A 19,529-nucleotide genomic window follows, 5' to 3' on the forward strand; every position below is an offset into this window, starting at 1 on the left:
AGGAGAGTATGATTGTAAAGCTCTACCATAAAGTTGGGGTTGCAGACTGAGTGTTGATAGTCTGTGATACGGCGTAGCATGGGGAGCATATTCTCTGGGGTGATGTTGCATGTGTTTCTAGATCGACAGACTGGGGCCAGTTGCGGTAGGGCTTTGGGTGAAGTGTATTTTGGGATAGAGAAGGTGATGACGGTGTGATCGGACCAAGGGCAGGGGAGGTTTGAGTTGTTGGTCTTGCCATTCATATCTGCTAACCAGTCTAGTGTGTAGCCTTCAGTTCTCCAGATACGATTTTGAAGTGGGAGTATTTTACTCCCTATTTTTTAAAGTTGGGTGTAAAACGATTTTTTAGGGAGTAAAATTCCCAATAGGAGTATTTTATAAGTGAGTAAAAATGTTATAACTGAAAAACAGAAATCGTTTTGTAATACGTATTCCTTTGCACATAGTTACACATTAAAAGATACATGCATACTTGAGATCAGGCAGCAAGATTAGTAGTTTCTTCCTGTGGTACTACAAGCACTACTGGTCCAAACATATCCATGGCGCTGTGAGGGTGAGTGCATGGGCTAAGGGTCAACTGTGTCTATTTAACATTTTTGTTGTGAGTATTTTTACTCTCTATTTTTATTTTTTGTGAGTAGTTGCCTATTTTTAGAGAGTAAAAGTGGCCGGTTCACCCCTTATCTCTAGGGCTGGTGGCCTTTGTTGTGCGTGGGGTGGGCGATGCGCTGCGTAAATCCTAGCAATTTGATTGTGTTGGTCATAGCCAGGCCGTTAGTGTCTGTGGGGTCATTGAGGCCTAGATTAAAGTCTCCCAACATAATGATTCTGAGGAAGATTTGGCATCGTTAGCGAGAAGGAGGGCAATGTCCTCATTGAGGGATTGTGCTGGACCAGGTGGTCTGTATATGATGTGGATGGTTAGTGAGGCAGTGTTGGGGAATGAGAGTTTGATCGAGAGAAACTTTCCTGAGTGGGAGGTTAGGTTAAGCAATTCTCTTATGGTCATGTGCATTTTGGCGATAAAACCCACACTTTGGCGAGAGGTCTGTCTTTTCTGAAGATGGTATAGCCCTCAGGGATAGCTAGGGAGAGGGACGGGATGGCGGCTGCGTGCCGCCATGTTTCCATGATGGCTAGTAGGTCAAGTTGGTTGGAAGTGATGAGATATGAGATGTCGAGGGCATGAGCTGGGAGGGATCTAGTGTTGATCAGGCCTCTTTGGATGTTGGTTGATGTAGGGCTATTATTGATTGTAGTGGGGGTTGTGTGGATCATAGGGCTAGGGGACATTGAGTTGTGAGCTAGGGCTAACGGGCTAGGCTCGGTAGAGTGCTCTGGATGTGGAGAGCTTGTGCCATTCAGATTTAGTGCGGGGGACAGGTGTCGAGAGGGTGACCGGTTCTTGGACACAGAGGTGGTGCGGGTAATGGTGGCAGGGTCAGGTTGGCACAACTCAAGCATGATATCAGCAGTGGGATTGGGTAGGCATGGTATCAACAGTGGGCTCACATAGGCAGGCCACATACATGGTATCACCAGTGGGCTCATATAGGCAGGGAAAGAAGGAAAAATCCAGTATAGAAACACAGACATGTAGGAAGAGGCAGAGGAGACAGGAGAGAGGAGAAAGAGAGCTCCCCTTAGGAATGTGCCCTTTGCATATCATTGAAGGGGGAGACGAGGCAGGGTTTAAGGGCGGATCCAGGACCCTTGGGCAGGGAGATGGTGAAGAGAGTAAGTGCAGAAAGAATTGTTACCAGTTCCCTGGAAGAAGCTCTGGGATTTGCCTGCCCTCACCAAGCCCCCAACCTCGCCCATTTGTGAGAGTACTCCTGATGTATTAAGAATGACAAGCAGAACCATAAGATAAGAAAGACCTGTTTTAGCACCTGAACTCCTCATGAGGCCAATGACTGACTGTGAACTGACTATCCACTGTTGGGAAGGGAGTACGAATTGTCGTTTGCAAAGTTGTTGAACTCAAGGTGAACCTATTCTGTGGTTATAGTTAAACCATTTAATTTGACCTCAAAGTGTTATTAGCATAACATCTAGTAGATTTACTGTTAATTATATGGAAACATTCACCCTCGCTGCTCATTCAATAACCTATACTGCTTTTAGGTCCACTCCATGGCTTGGTTCTATGGATTGAGCACTTGAGCACTAGGCAATGCACATACATAAACATATAATGCTTTGTTGATTGCCTCTCTGGTTTGCACTATTGTTACATTTTGTATTGGAGATATTTGTAGGATGCAAGCAATTCCATCTGAATAGAATTGCAGCCCCCATCTGTAGCCCTATACCAGTTCTTAAGAAAGATCTTAGAGCCCCGTGCGGCCTGATTCTCGTCCCATCTTTCACTGTTGTCTCTTTCCCAGGTCTCCGCTCTGCGAAGGCTCTCCAAGCCCATGTCCGACAGAGTTGCTGGCAGGCTCGTCCAAAAAAACATCTTGCTTGACTCTGGAGCAGAACTCTCTGCCAGCACCACCTCCTCTGACCCGGACTCCGGGTCCCGCTCCGTCTCCAGCATAGTGCGTCAATGGAACCGGAAGATCAACAATTATGTGGATGTTCCAGTTGTGAACGGGACACGCCCTCCACGGTAAGGCCTAGTGCATGTGAGTGATAGCACAATGGAGTGGGAGTCTTAGTGCATGAGAGGGTGAGAGAATACCAGAGAGTGAGTCTGAGAGAATGTGGTTGTGCGAACGGGTTGTATCCTAAGGAGAATTATTGTTATCAAAGGGTGTGTATGGTAGGCAGTGTGTGCCTATATGTGTGCGTGTATGTGTCCATGTGTAAGCGCATGGGAGTGGATGTGGGTGTGTGTGTGCATGCGCGTGTGTGTGTCTGTGTGTGTGTGTGTGAGTGCATGTATGGGCTCAAAATTAGTTTTTTATGCTTAAGGACTTCTAGAAAGCGACTTCTGGGCTCTGTTTTTGCTGTGCATTTTACAGAACCCCCCTCCTCATGCTCTTACAATTTATGGGCACACAATATCTCTTCTAGTAGCATGGAATTCGGTTGCTTTAGGCTTCCCTGTTTTTTTTATAGTGCAATCTTCTGTGGTTCCTTACTTCTTTATCCCAAACCTTTTTCTTCATGGTGTGCAGAATAATTTTTTCCCAGGAGCGCGCCTGCTCCAAGGCTACACTTCTCCATCCATCTCCAAACCTCAAGCCTTATCGCTGCACTCCTCTCACTCTTCCTGTCACGTCTTAACCATGCCTGCCATCATTTGCTTTAGGAAGAAGTTTCCCCGAAAAGGACCCAATCAGACCTTCAGCAAGGCGGCAAGGGTGAAGTGGCAGTCCCTGGAGCGGCGTGTCATGGACATCGTGATGCAGAGAATGACCATCGTCAACCTGGAGGCTGACATGGAGCGCCTTATTAAGGTAGGAGGGAGTTTGCTCTTGACCAAGGGATAATGTGGAGGCCACCAGAAGGCCCTCGGATAATGACCATCAGGTGGGTGACGGCTACTACTAGGAGTATGAGTTCCAGCATGCACTGAGTTATCCATAACAAGGGCAGACAATTAATGTAACTGCTGAAAAGCAGTTCAGCCGTGACTTGGCCTCACTAATACTCAAGAGCTATGATTTTTGTTAGAAAATGCACCATATGTTTTTTAATGTATTATTAGTGCATTACAGTTCAATTGCACTTTTAGCACAATATATATAAATATTGCAATACAGTTGTATCCTATAATTTTACATCATTCAATATTAAGAATAGTAACACATAGATGTTGTTTTAAAAATATTAGTACATAATTCAAATACATATAATAACCAATTTCAAGCATGTCATGTCTTTTGTACACATCTCATAGATTTCAAACATATTTCAAACTTTTTTTAAACTTATTTCAAGCTCTTCAAAATCTCTCCTTAAAATCTTTAGTTTAAGAACATACATTAATACAAAATCATTATGTTACACTAATTTCATTACTATCTATCCGTCTTTACGACTTCATATTCTAATTCCAGTCCTCTTAATAACAATATCTCAAATTCGGCTCAGTGCAATAGTCAAAGACACGTGTGTTCCAATCAGGAGTCTGTTCGGATTTAATTATGTGTTCCAGATTATGGACGAATCTTCCCAAATATAGCATATATTCCTGGGCCACTTTCATACATTCCATTGAGACATGTCTTTTTATTTCTAGCATATTTTGTTTTTTACAGATTCTTCAATACCTATCCTCTCCCGCTATTGCAATATGCCTTGTTACTTTCTCTTGAAATTGGGCCACCGTTACTGCTTGTTGGTGGTAGCCAAGGACCTGCATCCAGCGTGAGGTGCCCTTGCAGTTCTACTTTATTATTTCCATTTCAATTCGAGTGCTTGTCCTTTCCTTTTGCTGCATGTGCCAGAATGCAAAGGTAGAGATAGGGCTGGATGAACCACACACATCTGGCATGGGACAAACAGATGCTGTTGGAGGCGTCACCCGCTAGTCTACAAGCGACAGATAACACATGCAGCACTGCTGTCTCAAGGCGCCATATTTTTATTTTATTTATTTATTTTTATTGTTCATTTGTAACGCGCTTAATACCAACGAGTGGTTTCTGAGCACGGGATCAGGATTTGAACCTGTGTTGCACTGCATAGTCTTGCTTCCAAGACAAACGCGTTGCCCCTGAGCTGTCTGAGGTAGTTGATTTTTGGACACTGTTTGGTAGATGCCCAAGACCTACTTGCGTGGATGATGGTTAGACAAACCTTTCTGCCATTTTTGAAGGACCAGCACTACTCCCTTGTGCTGCTTCTGCTCTGCAGCACCCATTCAAATGTTCTTCATCAAGGTTGTCTGCCTAATGATCCACTTATGTTGATCATTAGGGTGTCTGAAGTTGACCCTTATTGGTCGACATATGCAATTGCTCCCCAGAAGTACTGTCTCCTCTACTCCCACCACCCCCACTGATCTCTGCTTGTCAGGGGGGTCCCCTGCTTGTCAGGGGGTTCCCCTCTTAACATCAATGTTTCTCTCGAGCTATTGGCTTGAAGACCGGTCTAGCCTGTCTACCACATGTTGATGACCAGTAGTTCTTTCAATAATGTGTTAGTCGAACAGGAGACCATGGTGCTGTCCTAATACTTTAGCATGGGGGTCTGCAACCTTTGGCTCTCCAGATGTTTTGGACTACAAATCCCACCAGTTCTAGCCAGAATAGTCAACTGGGAAGCATGATGGGAGTTGTAGTACAAAACATCTGTAGAGCCAAAGGTTACAGACCTCCTTTAGCACTTCGCACCAGAGTAAGGCTGGTATTATCTGGATTTATACTGCAGGTGGTGCAAATGTACTCCACCAACTAGAGCACCGCTACATCTTTGCAACAATGCAAACAAGGGGAATGCGTTTTGTTAGTTCAAAGTCTTTTTATTGTGAATTGCTAACCGACATATTATGGCAAAACCAGTGCTCTAAAGTACCCAGAGGCATCGGGCAGTGGTAAATAGAGCAAAGTATATGAGTGTATTTTAGATGAAATTAATGCTAAGCATACAAAAGGCAAAGAGGAGATAATTTAAACACTTTTGAATTGAATAAAAGTGAATCTTGCCTTAGGAGTGTTAGCCCTGGATGCTCAGTGCTTCTTTATTTTTGCTGGTAGAGCATTCCAAATCCTAAGAACTACTTTCAAAACATTTGCCATTCAGGTGCGGATGGCAAATGAATGGGAAAACCAATAAGGGCAATTAGCAGGCGCTCAAGGTTTCCTTTCTTTGGGCAAACACAGGTGATCCTGCCCTACTTTCTGCAGGGCTTTGTAAATCCCCATGGCCATCTTGATTTATTGTTGTGCTCTTTATATAGTGCTTTATGCTGGTTTCCACCGGCTTCTTAGAACTATCGTAATAGGGTTATTAGTCCCCATTTAATGGTATGCAAGTTATCGATTCCAGAAGGGTGAAGGACTAATCGGCCCTGGCTGGGGCTGCAAAGTGTAGGCTGGGTCCTTGTGAGAAGTCAGCACTTAACTTATGAGCTATCAATCCAGGAATAGATGTAGAATCTTAGAGGAGTCAAGTGCAAATTACAGATGGTGTGTAAAGAGCCGCCATCTTGAGGATGAGATGAAACCTCATGTTAGCTATACACACTTCATGCACCTGGGAGATGACTTCCCATTGTCTCAGGAAGCGTATGACCCCCTAAATAAATGTGGTGTTGTTATTTCTCTCCTGTTCCACCTGATGGCTTGATTGATTGGTCCTTGTGGTCCTCTGTGCCCGAGTGTTTTTATCAACCAATGTGTGTGTCCTCCTGGTGGTTCTAGAAGCGGGAAGAGCTGTCCCTCCTTCAGGAGGTTCTGATGGGTAAGAAGGACAAGATGCAGGCGGAGAACCCCGCGGATGAGAGGGGCCAGCAGGAGCTCCTGGAGGAGATTGAGGCGCTGACGGCCAACATTGACTACATCAACGACAGCATCTCGGATTGCCAGGCCACCATTATGCAGCTGGAGGAGACCAAGGTTAGTGCTCATTGAGGTGAAGGGCTGCAGGGGTCAAGAAGACACAGCTTGTGTGGATGAAAGGACACCTTGAGGAAAGGTGAATTCTCAACTTGGAATGGGTGGAACTTTAGCAGCCCAAAAGATAAATATCTTTCCTCCATTCCTTTGCTGTAGTGAGGTGCCTCTTAACACGGGCAGCTCCATTTCCTTGTAGGTTGTCACCCTTCCTGCCTTTCTCATCAAACAGACATGAGGACATTTTTAGTAAACCTCTCTCTCTCTCTCTCTCTCTCTCTCTCTCTCTCTCTCTCTATCTATCTATCTCTCTCTCTCTGTCAAAATTACTTTGTATCTCTCTGAATCGCTCCATTTCTGCTTGTTGCTCTCTCTTGTTCTTTGTCTCTCTCTGTATCATTCTGTATGTCTCTGAATCACTTTTTCGCTCTCTTGCACTGTCTCTTTCTCTGTATCAATCAATATCACTCTGAATCGCTACATTTCTTTCTCTCTCTGTTGCTCTCTCTCCCTTTATCGCTCTGGTTCTCTATGAATCATTCCTTTTCTCTGTCTCTCGTGTGTGTCCCTGTCTCTCTCTCTCAATAGTACTGTGTATCCTTGTGTTGCTTTCTCATGTTCTCTATAGCTGTCTGTATTATTCTTTATCTCTCTAAATCGCTGTATTTCTCTTAAACTCTCTTCCCATCTCTCTCGCTCTCTTGCCTGTCTTGTGCTCTCTCTCCCCTTCCACATATCTCCCTATCTCTATTAATCACACTTTTTCTCGGTCTCTCTCTGTCTCTCTCTGTCTCTCAATTTCATTATTAATGTGTATCTCTCTGAATTGCTCTGTTTCTGGCTCATATTGTCTCTTTCTGTATCTCTTGCTCTCTCGTACTCTCTATCCTTATGTATCACTCTGAATCGCTCTTTTCCTCTCTGTCTCTCTCTGTCGCTCTATGTGTGTGTTTCTCTGTTTCTCTCATTTGCTCTCTTCCTCTCCCGCTCTATATCACTCTATATCTCTCTGAATCACTCTGTTTCTCTCTGTCACTCCCTCCCTATCTCTTTCTCTCTCTCTGTGTTTCACTCTGTATCTTCGCAAATCGTCTATTTGCCGCTAAGTCTCTCTCTGTCTCTCTGTTGACATGTCTCCTTGCCCCATCGCTCACACATTAAATGCAATGCACTGCACTTAGCAGATTTTGTCGTCAGTGCTTTCCTTTGTTGCCTCTCCCAGTCACTGGTCTGACCCTACTCTTTAACCTCTGAATGCAGGAAGAGCTGGACTCCACAGATACCTCAGTTGTGATCAGCTCCTGCTCACTAGCGGAGGCGCGCCACCTGCTGGACAACTTCCTCAAGGCATCCATCGACAAGGTAAGGCTTGACATGATACATGATACAATATTTATCATGCGCCTGTACACAAGTGATTCTAGGCACAACAAGACTAGGGTGGGGGGGCAGAGGGGAAGACAAGACAAACAATCTTACTAGGCCTTGTGACTTTCAGATTGTGCAAGTGCGACTACGAGAAGTGCAGGGGGGAAGATAGATGGGAAAAGTGCATGGGAAAGGGAAGGGAGAAGTGAGATCAGGGCAGCATGGCTCTGAATAAGTGCAGCCAGGGCAACGTGGCACTGGAAATACAAGGAGGCGGGGGCTGTAAGGTTACAGATACAGCCGCTAAGTGCACGGAAGACCAGGAGGCAGTGCAAGGGGGACTGGTCATGGAGGAACCTGGTACCCAGTGAGACTCTGAGGGTACCAAGCCACCAATCAACACAGCAGACAGGTTAGCAGGGAAGCGAGAGAAAGAAAGCAGGGGAGAAAAGGAAGGTCTTGTGCCGCTACAGGAACTTCAGGTGGTCCGGCTCAAGTCTGAGAGGGGCAGGGAGGCCGTTCCAGAGGGAGGCACCTGCAGAGGAGAGAGATCTACCCCCAGGGACGTCATTTCACCAAAATTCCAGGGGTAGCGGAAGTGACATCACACAACCCTGACCCCCTGATGACATCACAGGAAGTGATGTCATTTTACCTCACCCCAAAGTGATATTGCGGGAAGCGATGGAACACGACCTTTCACCCGTTGACAAAACAGGAAGTGGCATCACATAGCATTGTACACTACAAAATATATGGTTACGATATCACTATGATGTGATGTACATTTCATACAAAAATGGATCACCATATGTATCGTTAAGATCAGTGTGTATAGGCCCATATTACCAAATTACTGTGAATGCAAGCAGACGTCCATGAGTCCATGACCAAATGATAATGATGTGTTATTATATAGCACTTATGCTTAAGCGCTTTCTATTGAAAAAATATACACCCAATATCACCCAACCTGTGTTGGTACTCATTTATCGACCTAAGAAGGATGAGGCGTTTAAGAACAGACTAAATCAGTGACTCAACCCCTGAAGTGTGCCTGAAATAAACCTTTGAGTATAGCAATTATCGTATAGAATTCCAGAAAGACACATTATTTGGTATTCCTATTCTTCCTTATGTAGGGTCACTGCTGAAAGTGTTAGACTTGTAGCACTCCTGTTCTTATATTTCTTCTTTTTTTAAGGGGCCTGATCAAGAAAGCCAGCCACTCCAGAAGTAAAGAGCCACAGGTGCTGGCCACAGCCCAGGAGCTTGCATTACAAAAAAAAAAAAATAAGAACATCTTTTTTTTTCTGCTTTTTTTAGAGGTCGCAGGGTAGACCACAGAGGTCACAAGGGAGACCTCAGAGGTCGCAGTTGCGACATCTGGCGACCCCTAAATGATGTCCCTGTCTAACCCCCACTCACTGCTTGGAGAAGCGTCTGACCCTCAGAGAGTTGGAGGTAGCAGAGCGAAGAGCTCTAGAAGGAAGGTTTTTAGGCAGAGAAGTTGGAGGTAGTGCAGTCCCAGGCCCCAGAAGGCCTTGTGGACAATGCAGAAGGTCTTGAACTTGATCATTACAGCAACCGGGATGAAAGTGGAAGTGGCCACGGGCCCCTACATGTATGCATATTCTGCCACGCAGGAGTCCCTGGATCTGATAATGATGGCCTGGCAGAGTTCTCAGTTCTCCAGCATTGGATCTTTCATGGATTCACATGCTTAGAATATTCCCCGTCGTCAGACTGGGACCCCTCGGTACACATATATAGCCTTTTCCAATAGGAAAACTTCCGACACTTTTGTGTCCTATCTACGTCCTTTTAGGACCCGCCTACGCATGCTCCGTAGGCTGTCCCCATATAAGAGGCCCGCCCCCGCGGTTCCCCTTCAGATTTCAACCGTCTCCAAAGTAGTGGGATCTCCTCGCGTTGTCTTACTATTTTGTACAAGGTTGCATTACTGGATTTTGAGTACAGAAAATGTCCTCCGTGTCAGGAAAAGCGTTGTTCCGCCCATGCGCGACGTGCGGCTTGAAAAAAGTTTACGAGGGGGACGGACATATGGATTGTATATATTGCCTCCACCCTCATCATTCGGCGGATAACTGCGACATATGCAAAGGGTTTTCTCAAAAAACTCTCAAAGACCGCAGTCGACGACTGGTGGCATGGCTGAATGATGGAGCAGGGGCATACCCCCCTTCGGAGGTAGGCTCCACACAATCGGCGAAAACATCACGCCGCGCTACCTTGTCGGAACCACCAGCGAAGAAATCTCGACCGACAGAAAAAGAGTCGTCTGGAAGAGACTCCTCGTCAAAGAAATCATCTTCATCAAAAAAGCATGAAAAGGAAAGGAAATCCTCCTCGGGCGATCATCATAGATCGACCACGAGTCGAGAGTCGAGTAAAAGCAAGTCAAGTGTGGAAAAGGCGGACCACCAAAACCACCTGCTAAGTCACCGTCGTCGACGGCGGCCCAGTCATCGGCCTCCACCCTGCCACTTACGCAGGTGGCATCCACCGTCCCACCGACGACGACGTTGACGATGGCCTCGTCGACGGGGGTTCTACAGGAGGCCTGGAGGCCTGAAGTTTTTGATCCGACCCCCCCGGATACTTTACTACAAGAACAGGCTGTGTTGCTGTCCTTGGAAGACGAGAATGAAAGAATAGCTGGCCCAGCAGACCTAGGGCTGCGAGTGGCTGACAAGTCGTCGACGAGGGGATTCGTTATACCGGTATCTGCCCCTCTTCTCAATCCTCAATCTGTTTTGTCGTTGGAAATTCTGTCCACGCTTCAGTCGTTGTTACAGTCGTTGGACCAGAGACTACCTCTGGCAAACCTGCCACAGTCACCCGTCGACGAGCCGGGCCCGTCCCGTCAACCGACGCACCTACGCACGCCAATCTCAGCACTGGCACAAGAGGAAGGTGTGCTGCCAGATTCGGAGTCTGACAGGGGAGCCATGTCGGATATCTCATCATCCCCCTCCAGGGATCCAACCTGGGAGTCAGAGGTGGAGTTGGAAACCCCTAGAAGCCCAGCTCACCCGTCCCCTCCGGACGACATTTCGTCATTCCATTCTATGATGGAGAAGGCATGCAAAGAATTTGGTTTGTCCCAGGAAGAACAGAAAAAGGACTGTTTTTTGTTCGACCACATGGGTAAGAGAAGGAGGTCTGTGTTCTCGATACCAATACTAGACCATGTATGGAAGGAGGGGTTGCAGACAATGCGTCACCCGTTTTCAGAGCCAGCAGTGAAAGGACGTCTGGAAAAAAGTTTAAGGCTCCAGAGTCTACCACCAAGTTTTTATCCTCCCAACCAACGCCAGACTCGGTGGTGTCGGCGGCAGCGGCGAGGAAGGCGAAGGCCCAGCACAAGTGCACGACTCCTCCTGAGAACGAAGCGAGACGACAAGATGCCTTTGGCAAAAAAGTGCTATCCGTGGGTGCGACCACAGTAAAGGCCGCAAACTCTCTGGCAATGGTTGCCAGATACGATAGGGAGATGTGGCACAGGCTAGCTCCGTTGCTTGTTCATCTTCCGGAAGAGCATAGTAAGGCAGCGATGCTACTCGTCCGAGAAGGTGAGGAAGCCTCAAATCACGCAATAAACATCGCGGTGGACCTCGCTGAGTCAGGCTTCAAGCAAGTCAATAATGGGGTCGTATTACGTTGACAGTCATGGCTTAAGTGTACCTACTTCAGGCCAGAAGTACAATACAAAGTTTTAGATATGCCCTTTGAGGGAGACCTTCTTTTCAGTGAGAAGGTGGACGAAGCCCTAAAGGGAATGAAAGAGGACTCGGACACGGCACGTTCATTGGGTGCCCTCCAGAGTGGCAGAAACTACAAGTCTTTTCGTCCCTTTAGAGGGGCTTCAGGTAATTCAAGATTCTCTGCATCGGGAGACAGATCCTTTGGCAGATCAGCTTACCCCTCCCAGGGATACAGACGTGCCTCCCAAACGCCAAACCGTCGCCGGAACTTCCAGACTTCCAGGAAAAGACCATCATATCCGTCGTCGTCGAGAGACAAGCAGAATAAAGATCAGCAGTGACATACAACACACCGTTCTGGGGGGAAGAGTTTCAGCATATGTCGACGAATGGGAACGAATAACGACGGATCAATGGGTGCTGGATACTATAAGAAACGGACACTCTCTACAATTCAAACACAGCCCTCCGCAAATTCCACCTGCGTTCACCGCTCATTCCCATCTGAAGATACTGCAACAAGAGGTAACACTCATGTTAGCAAAGGGCGTGATAGAATTAGTTCCAACATCACAGAGAGGTCAAGGAGTCTACTCAAGATATTTCGTCGTAAAAAAGCCGAACGGCAAATGGCGTCCCATTTTAGAATTACGCGATCTCAACAAGTCTTTAAAGAGCCTAAAATTCAAGATGCTCAATCTGCAGGAAGTGATCCGCGCCGTTCAAGAGGGGGATTTTCTAGCGTCCCTAGATTTACAGGACGCGTATTTCCATATTCCAATGTGTCGGAAACACAGGAAATTCCTAAGATTTGTAATGCGGCGGACTCACTACCAATTCACGGTTCTTCCTTTTGGGCTCAAGACCTCCCCCAGAACGTTCACGAAATGCCTGGCTCCAGTTGCGGCCTGGCTAAGGAAGCAAGGCCACCATGTATACCCATACCTCGACGACTGGCTGGTAAGGGGATCCTCCCCAGCGTCGACCAACACAAGTTTACAAGCCACGATGCAGCTTCTACAACAGCTGGGATTCGCCATAAACTTCGAAAAATCCTCTCTGCAGCCATCGAGATCGCTGGTATTCCTGGGGGCACAGTTCGAGACCCAGTTAGGGCTAGTGAAACCTTCTCTCGACAGAACCTCAAGACTCAATCAACAAGCATGCCGACTACGGCGAAACACCAAGATCTCAGTGAGAAAATACTTTTCGGTCCTAGGGGCCATGGCATCCTGCATCCATCTGGTGGAAAACTGTCGCCTATTCATGAGGCCAGTCCAGGAATTCCTCGCGGACCGATGGACGCAGGCTCAAGGATCGTGGTCAGACAAGATAACCATCGACGACGACAAGCTGCTTCGGACCCTTCAGTGGTGGCAGAGTTTCCACAATCTGAACAACGGCGTACCCCTACAGGAGCCGGAGTTTCAGCGAACCATAGTCACGGATGCGTCCCTAACCGGATGGGGAGCTCACATGGGTGCTCTCCAAACGCAAGGTCGCTGGTCTCCAACGGAGTCACTCCTACACATAAACGTGTTAGAGCTCAGAGCAGTACGATGGGCCTTGAAGGCATTCCTACCACACATCAAGGGCTCGCAAGTACGAATACTGACCGACAATACAACTGCCATGTTTTATCTGAGGAAACAAGGAGGGACGCGATCAAGAACTCTTTCCATAGAAGCCCAGAAAACATGGCAGTGGGCATTAAAGCACGAAATTTCCATCGTGGCTCATCACCTTCCAGGAGTGAGGAACTCCCAAGCAGACTCCCTCAGCAGAAGCATGGCCCAGATATACGAGTGGGAAATGGACACAGTTCACCTGATGAAAGTGTTCGAGAAATGGGGTCACCCCCCTCTGGACGCCTTTGCGACCAAAGACAACAAGAAATGCGAGCAATTCGCAAGCAGATGGCCTCAAGAGGGCTCCAGGGGGGAGGCATTCTCCTTCCCAAGGACGGACATGTTCCTCTATGCTTTTCCCCCGTTCCCCCTCATACGGAGGACAATACAGTGGATACGCAGATACAATTGCCGGGTAATTCTAGTGACACCATACTGGCCAAGGCAACCGTGGTTCTCCGACCTGCTTCACCTGTCGCTGGAACATCCCATAGGGTTTCCGAAAGTCCCGAACCTACTATCCCGGGACAAAGGCACGGTGTGGCATCACTCGGAGTTCGGTGCTTTAGACGTTTCGGAGGATTGTCAAAAAATTCTGCAGGCGGCTAGAGCCCCTTCTACAAACAAATCCTACTCCTATAAGTGGCGGAGGTTCTGTGAATGGTGTAGGGGACAACAGGGCCTACAACCGTTGTCGGTGACGCTGGAACAAGTTCTACCTTACCTGCTCCTCTTGGCGGAGAGGGGATTATCCTTCACATCGATAAAGGTGCACCTGGCGGCCATCTCGAGGTTCACAAGGAAAAGGCAGTCGTCTCCTCTATTTAGCGACAGACTTGTAAAACACTTCATGAGGGGTTTATTTCGAGCTTTTCCCCCGGAAAAACGTTTCCCCCCGACTTGGAGTCTCAACACAGTGTTGGCAGGCTTAATGAAACCGCCTTTTGAGCCTATGGCCACGTCCGACATAAAATTCATTTCGTGGGAGTTGGCATTCTTGATTGCTATCACATCAGCTAGAAGAATCTCGGAACTGCAAGCGCTGGTCGTAGACCCGCCATACCTAAGATTCTTTAAGGACAAAGTAGTCCTGGCAACTAATCCTATGTTCGTCCCAAAAGTTCCGACAGTGTATCACAAACACTCGTCCATTGTTCTCCCTACTTTCTTCGCCACACCATCATCGGCAGCAGAAAAAGCTCTTCATACCCTGGACGTTAAGAAGGCTCTGAAATTTTACCTACATCGTACACAGGAATTCAGGTCTACTAGACAACTGTTCGTCGCATATGGTCCGTCGACGAGAGGAAAAGCAATCTCTAAACAAGGATTGGCTCGATGGGTCTCATCGACGATTGCGTTTTGTCACTCTAAGGCCGGAAGGCCACTGCAAGGACATCCTAGAGCCCATTCGACAAGATCGATGTCCTCCTCAACAGCTTTATGGGCAGGAATTCCGTTGACGGACATATGCCAAGCTGCGGCATGGTCAGTGCCCCACACGTTTACCCGCCACTACTGCCTTGCCAGGCAGGATGCGGACGAGGTGCAGATGGGAAGAGCTGTCCTGCGCCATCTGTTTCAGTAAGGTAAGCTCCACGCTGTGGAGAATCTGTGGTCTACCTTTTAATGACAGTTTATTTTATGTGGGTAAGGTTATATGAGGTAACTTATTCCTACTGTACATATGCATTGTGTAGTATGTTGAGGGTATATTACATTACATTCTCACCGCCGTCTCAAGGGTTACTGCTATACAATCTATTCTAAGCATGTGAATCCATGAAAGATCCAATGCTGGAGAAGGGAATGGTTTCTTACCTGTAACTCCATTTCTCCAGCATTGGTATCTTTCATGGATTCACATGCGCCCGCCAACCTCCCCGGAATGTAATGTATTTGATTGATAAATTTAACCCTTCCTACTTTGGAGGGGCCGAAATCTGAAGGGGAACCGCGGGGGCGGGCCTCTTATACGGGGACGGCCTACGGAGCATGCGTAGGCGGGTCCTAAAAGGACGTAGATAGGACACAAAAGTGTCGGAAGTTTTCCTATTGGAAAAGGCTATATATGTGTACCGAGGGGTCCCAGTCTGACGACGGGGAATATTCTAAGCATGTGAATCCATGAAAGATACCAATGCTGGAGAAATGGAGTTACAGGTAAGAAACCATTCCCTTCTTGGGTCTGTATGGTCGGTGTAGCGATAAGAGACGGTCAGTGTGAACCCTGGGTTCCCTGCTTCTCTATGCTTTCCTGTCTAGGGGTGGGGGCTGGGTGGCCATTGGATTCCTTATATGGGTACTGCAGCATGCCAGTGAAGGACAGTATGATTGGCTCCCCAGTCACCCGTAGTATCTGCGTGGCTCATGTCTGGGAGGGGGAGTCTGGGGCCTCTGGATTCCATCCTATGCCAGTTAGGGGAACTATGAGCTAGTCCTCAACTCCCTTTAGCACTATGGTAGCAGGCAGAGATGTGCTGGCTCCAGAGGAATCCCTGTATTATGGAATAGCTAGAAGGATAGGCTGGTGGGATACTGTATTATGTGCAGGTGTTTCGGCATACCTTGGAATTGGTTGGGAATTACCTTTCCCATTTGTATGGTAGCTGGAATAGGATGAACAGGCTGTTTGGCAATTGGATGCCCCAAATGTGTATGGTAGCTTGTCTTGGAGGGACCTTCGAATTGAGGCCTTGGTTTCCATGTGGCTGTGAAGAAACGTACTTACCAGGGATTCCCCATATTTGTGTGGCAGTAGAGTTGGTGGGTGGTCGAGGTGGTTTGACCCTCAATCCACATTTCTGCACGCATGGTACCATGCCTAGTAGGGAGACGCCAGAATCTTGATTAGCTGTATGGTAGCATTCCTGGTTGGGTCAGCATGGAACCTTGATAAGCCTATCAGTAGGCTAGCATGTCTGGCATGGACGGACTTGCTGGAAATGTGATTATGTGTATCTGTATGGTAGCATGCCTGGGAGGGACAGGCTGCAATATTGATAACCCTATCAGTAGGCTAGCATGTCTGGCATGAACAGAAATGCTGGACATATGATTACCTTTATTTGTATTTTAACATGCCGGTACTGACACACTGTATACACAATTACTTGTCTTTTTATGGTAACATGTCTGGGGTATACAAGCTGAAACTGTGATTACTTGCAGCTTTATGGTAGCATGCCTGAGATGTACAGGCAGGAACCTTGTTAATCTGAATATGTGTGATAGCATGCCCACAACAGATTGACACCCTGGAACCACGATTACATGCATCTGTGTGGTAGCATGCCTGCAACAGATTGACACACTGGAACAACGATTACCTGCATCTGTGTGGTAGCATGCCTGCCACAGACGGACATGTTGGAACAGTGATTACCTCTATCTATGTGGTAGCATGCCTGGGACGGACATGTTGGAACAGTGATTACCTCCATCTGTGTGGACACATTGGAACCGCATTACCTGCGCCTGTATGGTAGCATGCCTGGGATGTGCGGCGGGTAATCCTGATGTCTATGGGCTAACTGTGGTGCCTTTTCTATGCAAACATAGCCATCACCATTTGCTGCACCATCCTGCTTTGTTACTTTAGCCTGGTTGCCTGCCTTGCTTGATTTGGATTGGCAACCTTTTTCCTTTAAGGCCAATTGCAGGAGCCGACAGGTTGTGCCAGCCCACTACCCCAAGGCCCACGCTCTAAGGCCCTTATGAGTCCAGTCTGGCCTGTCCGGCAAAGGCTGGCAGGCCACTTCGTTTTGCCTGGTCACTCCGTTGGCTTCTGTAAAACTTCCCTCCTTTTTTTATTTAGTTTTTTTTATTGAGCATTTGTACAGCGTTTTATAGAACAAAATTGTGTTGCAAAGGGCCACAAGGCTAAATGGGAAGGGAACAGGGGAAATAATAACAATGGTAAAAACAGTAAATATACAGTCATGGTCCTACTAGGTCTTGTGGAATTTGGACATGCAAGTGCATTGAGAAGTGCAGGGAATGGGGATGGAAGAAGGAGCAGAAGAGTGGACAAGTGCGGGAGGGAAGTGCTAAGGGGAGCCCATGAGGAGAACCTCAGGCTAAGCGCTAGTAGAGGCGGCCCTCAATGCTGGGAGGTGGAGTCTCCAAGCAGGGGCCCCACAGGGCAGTGCATTGGGGGGGGTGGGTGCTGGTATTGACTGAAAGGAAGTGCTTGGGATCCTGTGGGATTTATGAGGACCAGCCCACTAGTCACAGCAGGAGTGGAGTGATTAGGAGGGAGGGGAAAGAGGGAACGTTTTGAGCGGTTTGAGGAACTTAAGGAGGTCCAGGTCAAGTTTGAGAGGGGCAGGGAGGCTGTTCCAAAGGGAGGCACCAGCCAAGGAGAGAGATCTGTGCCCCACTCTCTGCTTGGAGAAGCGTTTGACAGTCTGAGGTTTGGAGTTAGAGGAGAGTAGGGCTCTAGCAGGAGAGTATTTAGGGAGGGAAAGCTGGAGATAACGTGGTCCCAGCCCCCAGAAGGCCTTGTGGATGATGCAGAGGGTCTTGAATTTGATCCTTGCAGCCACTGGGAGTCGGTGGAGAGATTTTAGGACTGGAGAAATACAGTCCCTGTGCTTGAGGCCAAGGGTAAGTCTTGCAGCCCTATTCTGGATTTGCTGGAGGGGCGAAAGGAGGAAAGAGGGAGATTGAGAAAGAGGCTGGCTTACAAAGTAAGCGCATTTTGTGCACTCAATTCACAGGATCTCTCTGTGCCTGCACACTAGCTCAAACCTTGTGGCTGGGTCTGACCGCACCCCTGCTCCTGCTGCTGGGCCCACGCTGCTGCCATCCGCCCACCTTCTAGCCCTGAGGCACAGCGTTGCAGGATTTCCTTCTTCCCCCAGCTTAACTATGGGGTGCCCATTCCATCTGGATCTAGTATGAGCTACACATACACTTTATCTCCCTTATTTTGTCTAATCTGCTACTGGACTGGACTTCCTCTACAAGCCTCTGTTTGCCCCCACCCCATCATTTCCTATTGCCGGTTGTTTGACTGCCTTGTTAACTTACTCTGAGCATCCACGGCCTGACTGGATGGACTGGATGCCTCTCTCAGTACTTCCTAGGATGCCATGTGCCCATGCGCCTCCCTCGGCTTGCTGAATAACATACATCTACAGTCCCTAACTAATTTGCTGTTTTGACTGTTGCTGGCTAATTCAATCTAAATGCACTGTTACTCTGCCTTTAGCTACTAAATAGGTCTTGCATTCTAGTTGCTGTGAGAAACTCGATTCTAGGTATTCACTCACCATTTTCTGCAATCTAGGACCTGCATTTTACTGTTTTGTGAGAAAGCCGAATCTAGAATCATTTTACTCTGCTCTTCCAATTGGCGTTTATTAAAAGTTTATTTTCAAGTGCATTGTGTGAAGGTTCAATCTAGATGTCGTTTTTAACCTACTGGCTCTTCATAAAAGGTGCTTTTCAACTGGACGCCTTGTTCAATGTTGCATTTTGACTATATTTTCGATCTAGGGTTGCTTGACATCTGCTGCCCTGTTGAAATGCTGAAGCTTTCCTGTACATCTTATTTTCACATTGGTGTTCTTAAATCTGTTGCCCTTGACTACACATTATGCTGAGAACCTTATTCATTTGCCTGTTGGCTGCTAGGCTGCCTGGTGGGTTATTTGCGGACTGTGTAGCTCCCCTGTCCATCTTACCCCCTCCCCACCACTCACATGGCCCACTCTTTCTCCCTTATCTATTCTAACTGTTACTCTATCGCCTATGCTATCTCTCTCACAAAGTCTTGAAGAAACAAAGCTTGAACAAGCTCTTCTGGCCTCTAAACCAGGCCTACCTATTGCTGACACCTATATCAAAGATACTTCCAGACATACTATTACTGACATACTCTTTTCTGTCACTTCCCCGGACATTTGGAATCCCCACTTGGTCTCCACTCTCTTCCCTTTCTCCTCTTCACCCATTAATGGTGGCACTAGTTGGGAAGTTCTCTTGGCATACTTCTCATCCTCTAGGTGCATCATTAATGTCTATAACAATGGCACTATCATGGCCCTAGGTTCTCAGCCTCCTCTTCTCCTTCTTGACCGGTGCGTGCCCTCTCTCATTAACTTCCTCCCTTCTCCTGCTACTCCTCCATCCTCTCCTCTAACCTCTCCACCACCACCGACGGGAGTACTATGCCTCTGTACCCCTCCTCAGAAAACTTTCCAAGGTGGTAATCAGCTACACTGAGCTACTTTAAATGCTTGTTCTGCTGTCAAACATTCTCTGTCTCCTTCTTGAAGAATTTG

The 19,529-nt window shown here is 47.4% G+C and overlaps 1 protein-coding gene across 3 annotated transcripts in view; it reads left to right on the plus strand.

The window, feature by feature from the left end:
• The window catches only part of KIF21B (kinesin family member 21B), a 414,008-nt gene that overhangs the window by 293,785 nt on the left and 100,694 nt on the right, over nucleotides 1–19,529 (plus strand). For all 3 annotated transcript variants that reach the window (XR_011282930.1, XR_011282931.1, XM_069633645.1), the window contains exons 18-21: nucleotides 2,397–2,620; nucleotides 3,266–3,413; nucleotides 6,324–6,518; nucleotides 7,776–7,877. Coding sequence is in view for 1 of the 3 variants with exons in the window: in XM_069633645.1 (XP_069489746.1) it covers nucleotides 2,397–2,620; nucleotides 3,266–3,413; nucleotides 6,324–6,518; nucleotides 7,776–7,877 (669 nt within the window). In the remaining 2 variants the exon portion in view is untranslated. The remainder of the gene's footprint in view (nucleotides 1–2,396; nucleotides 2,621–3,265; nucleotides 3,414–6,323; nucleotides 6,519–7,775; nucleotides 7,878–19,529) is intronic.

This window comes from Ambystoma mexicanum, chromosome 13 (genome assembly GCF_040938575.1).
Source record: "Ambystoma mexicanum isolate Mex_15411 chromosome 13, UKY_AmexF1_1, whole genome shotgun sequence".
Taxonomy (NCBI): Eukaryota; Metazoa; Chordata; class Amphibia; order Caudata; family Ambystomatidae; genus Ambystoma; species Ambystoma mexicanum.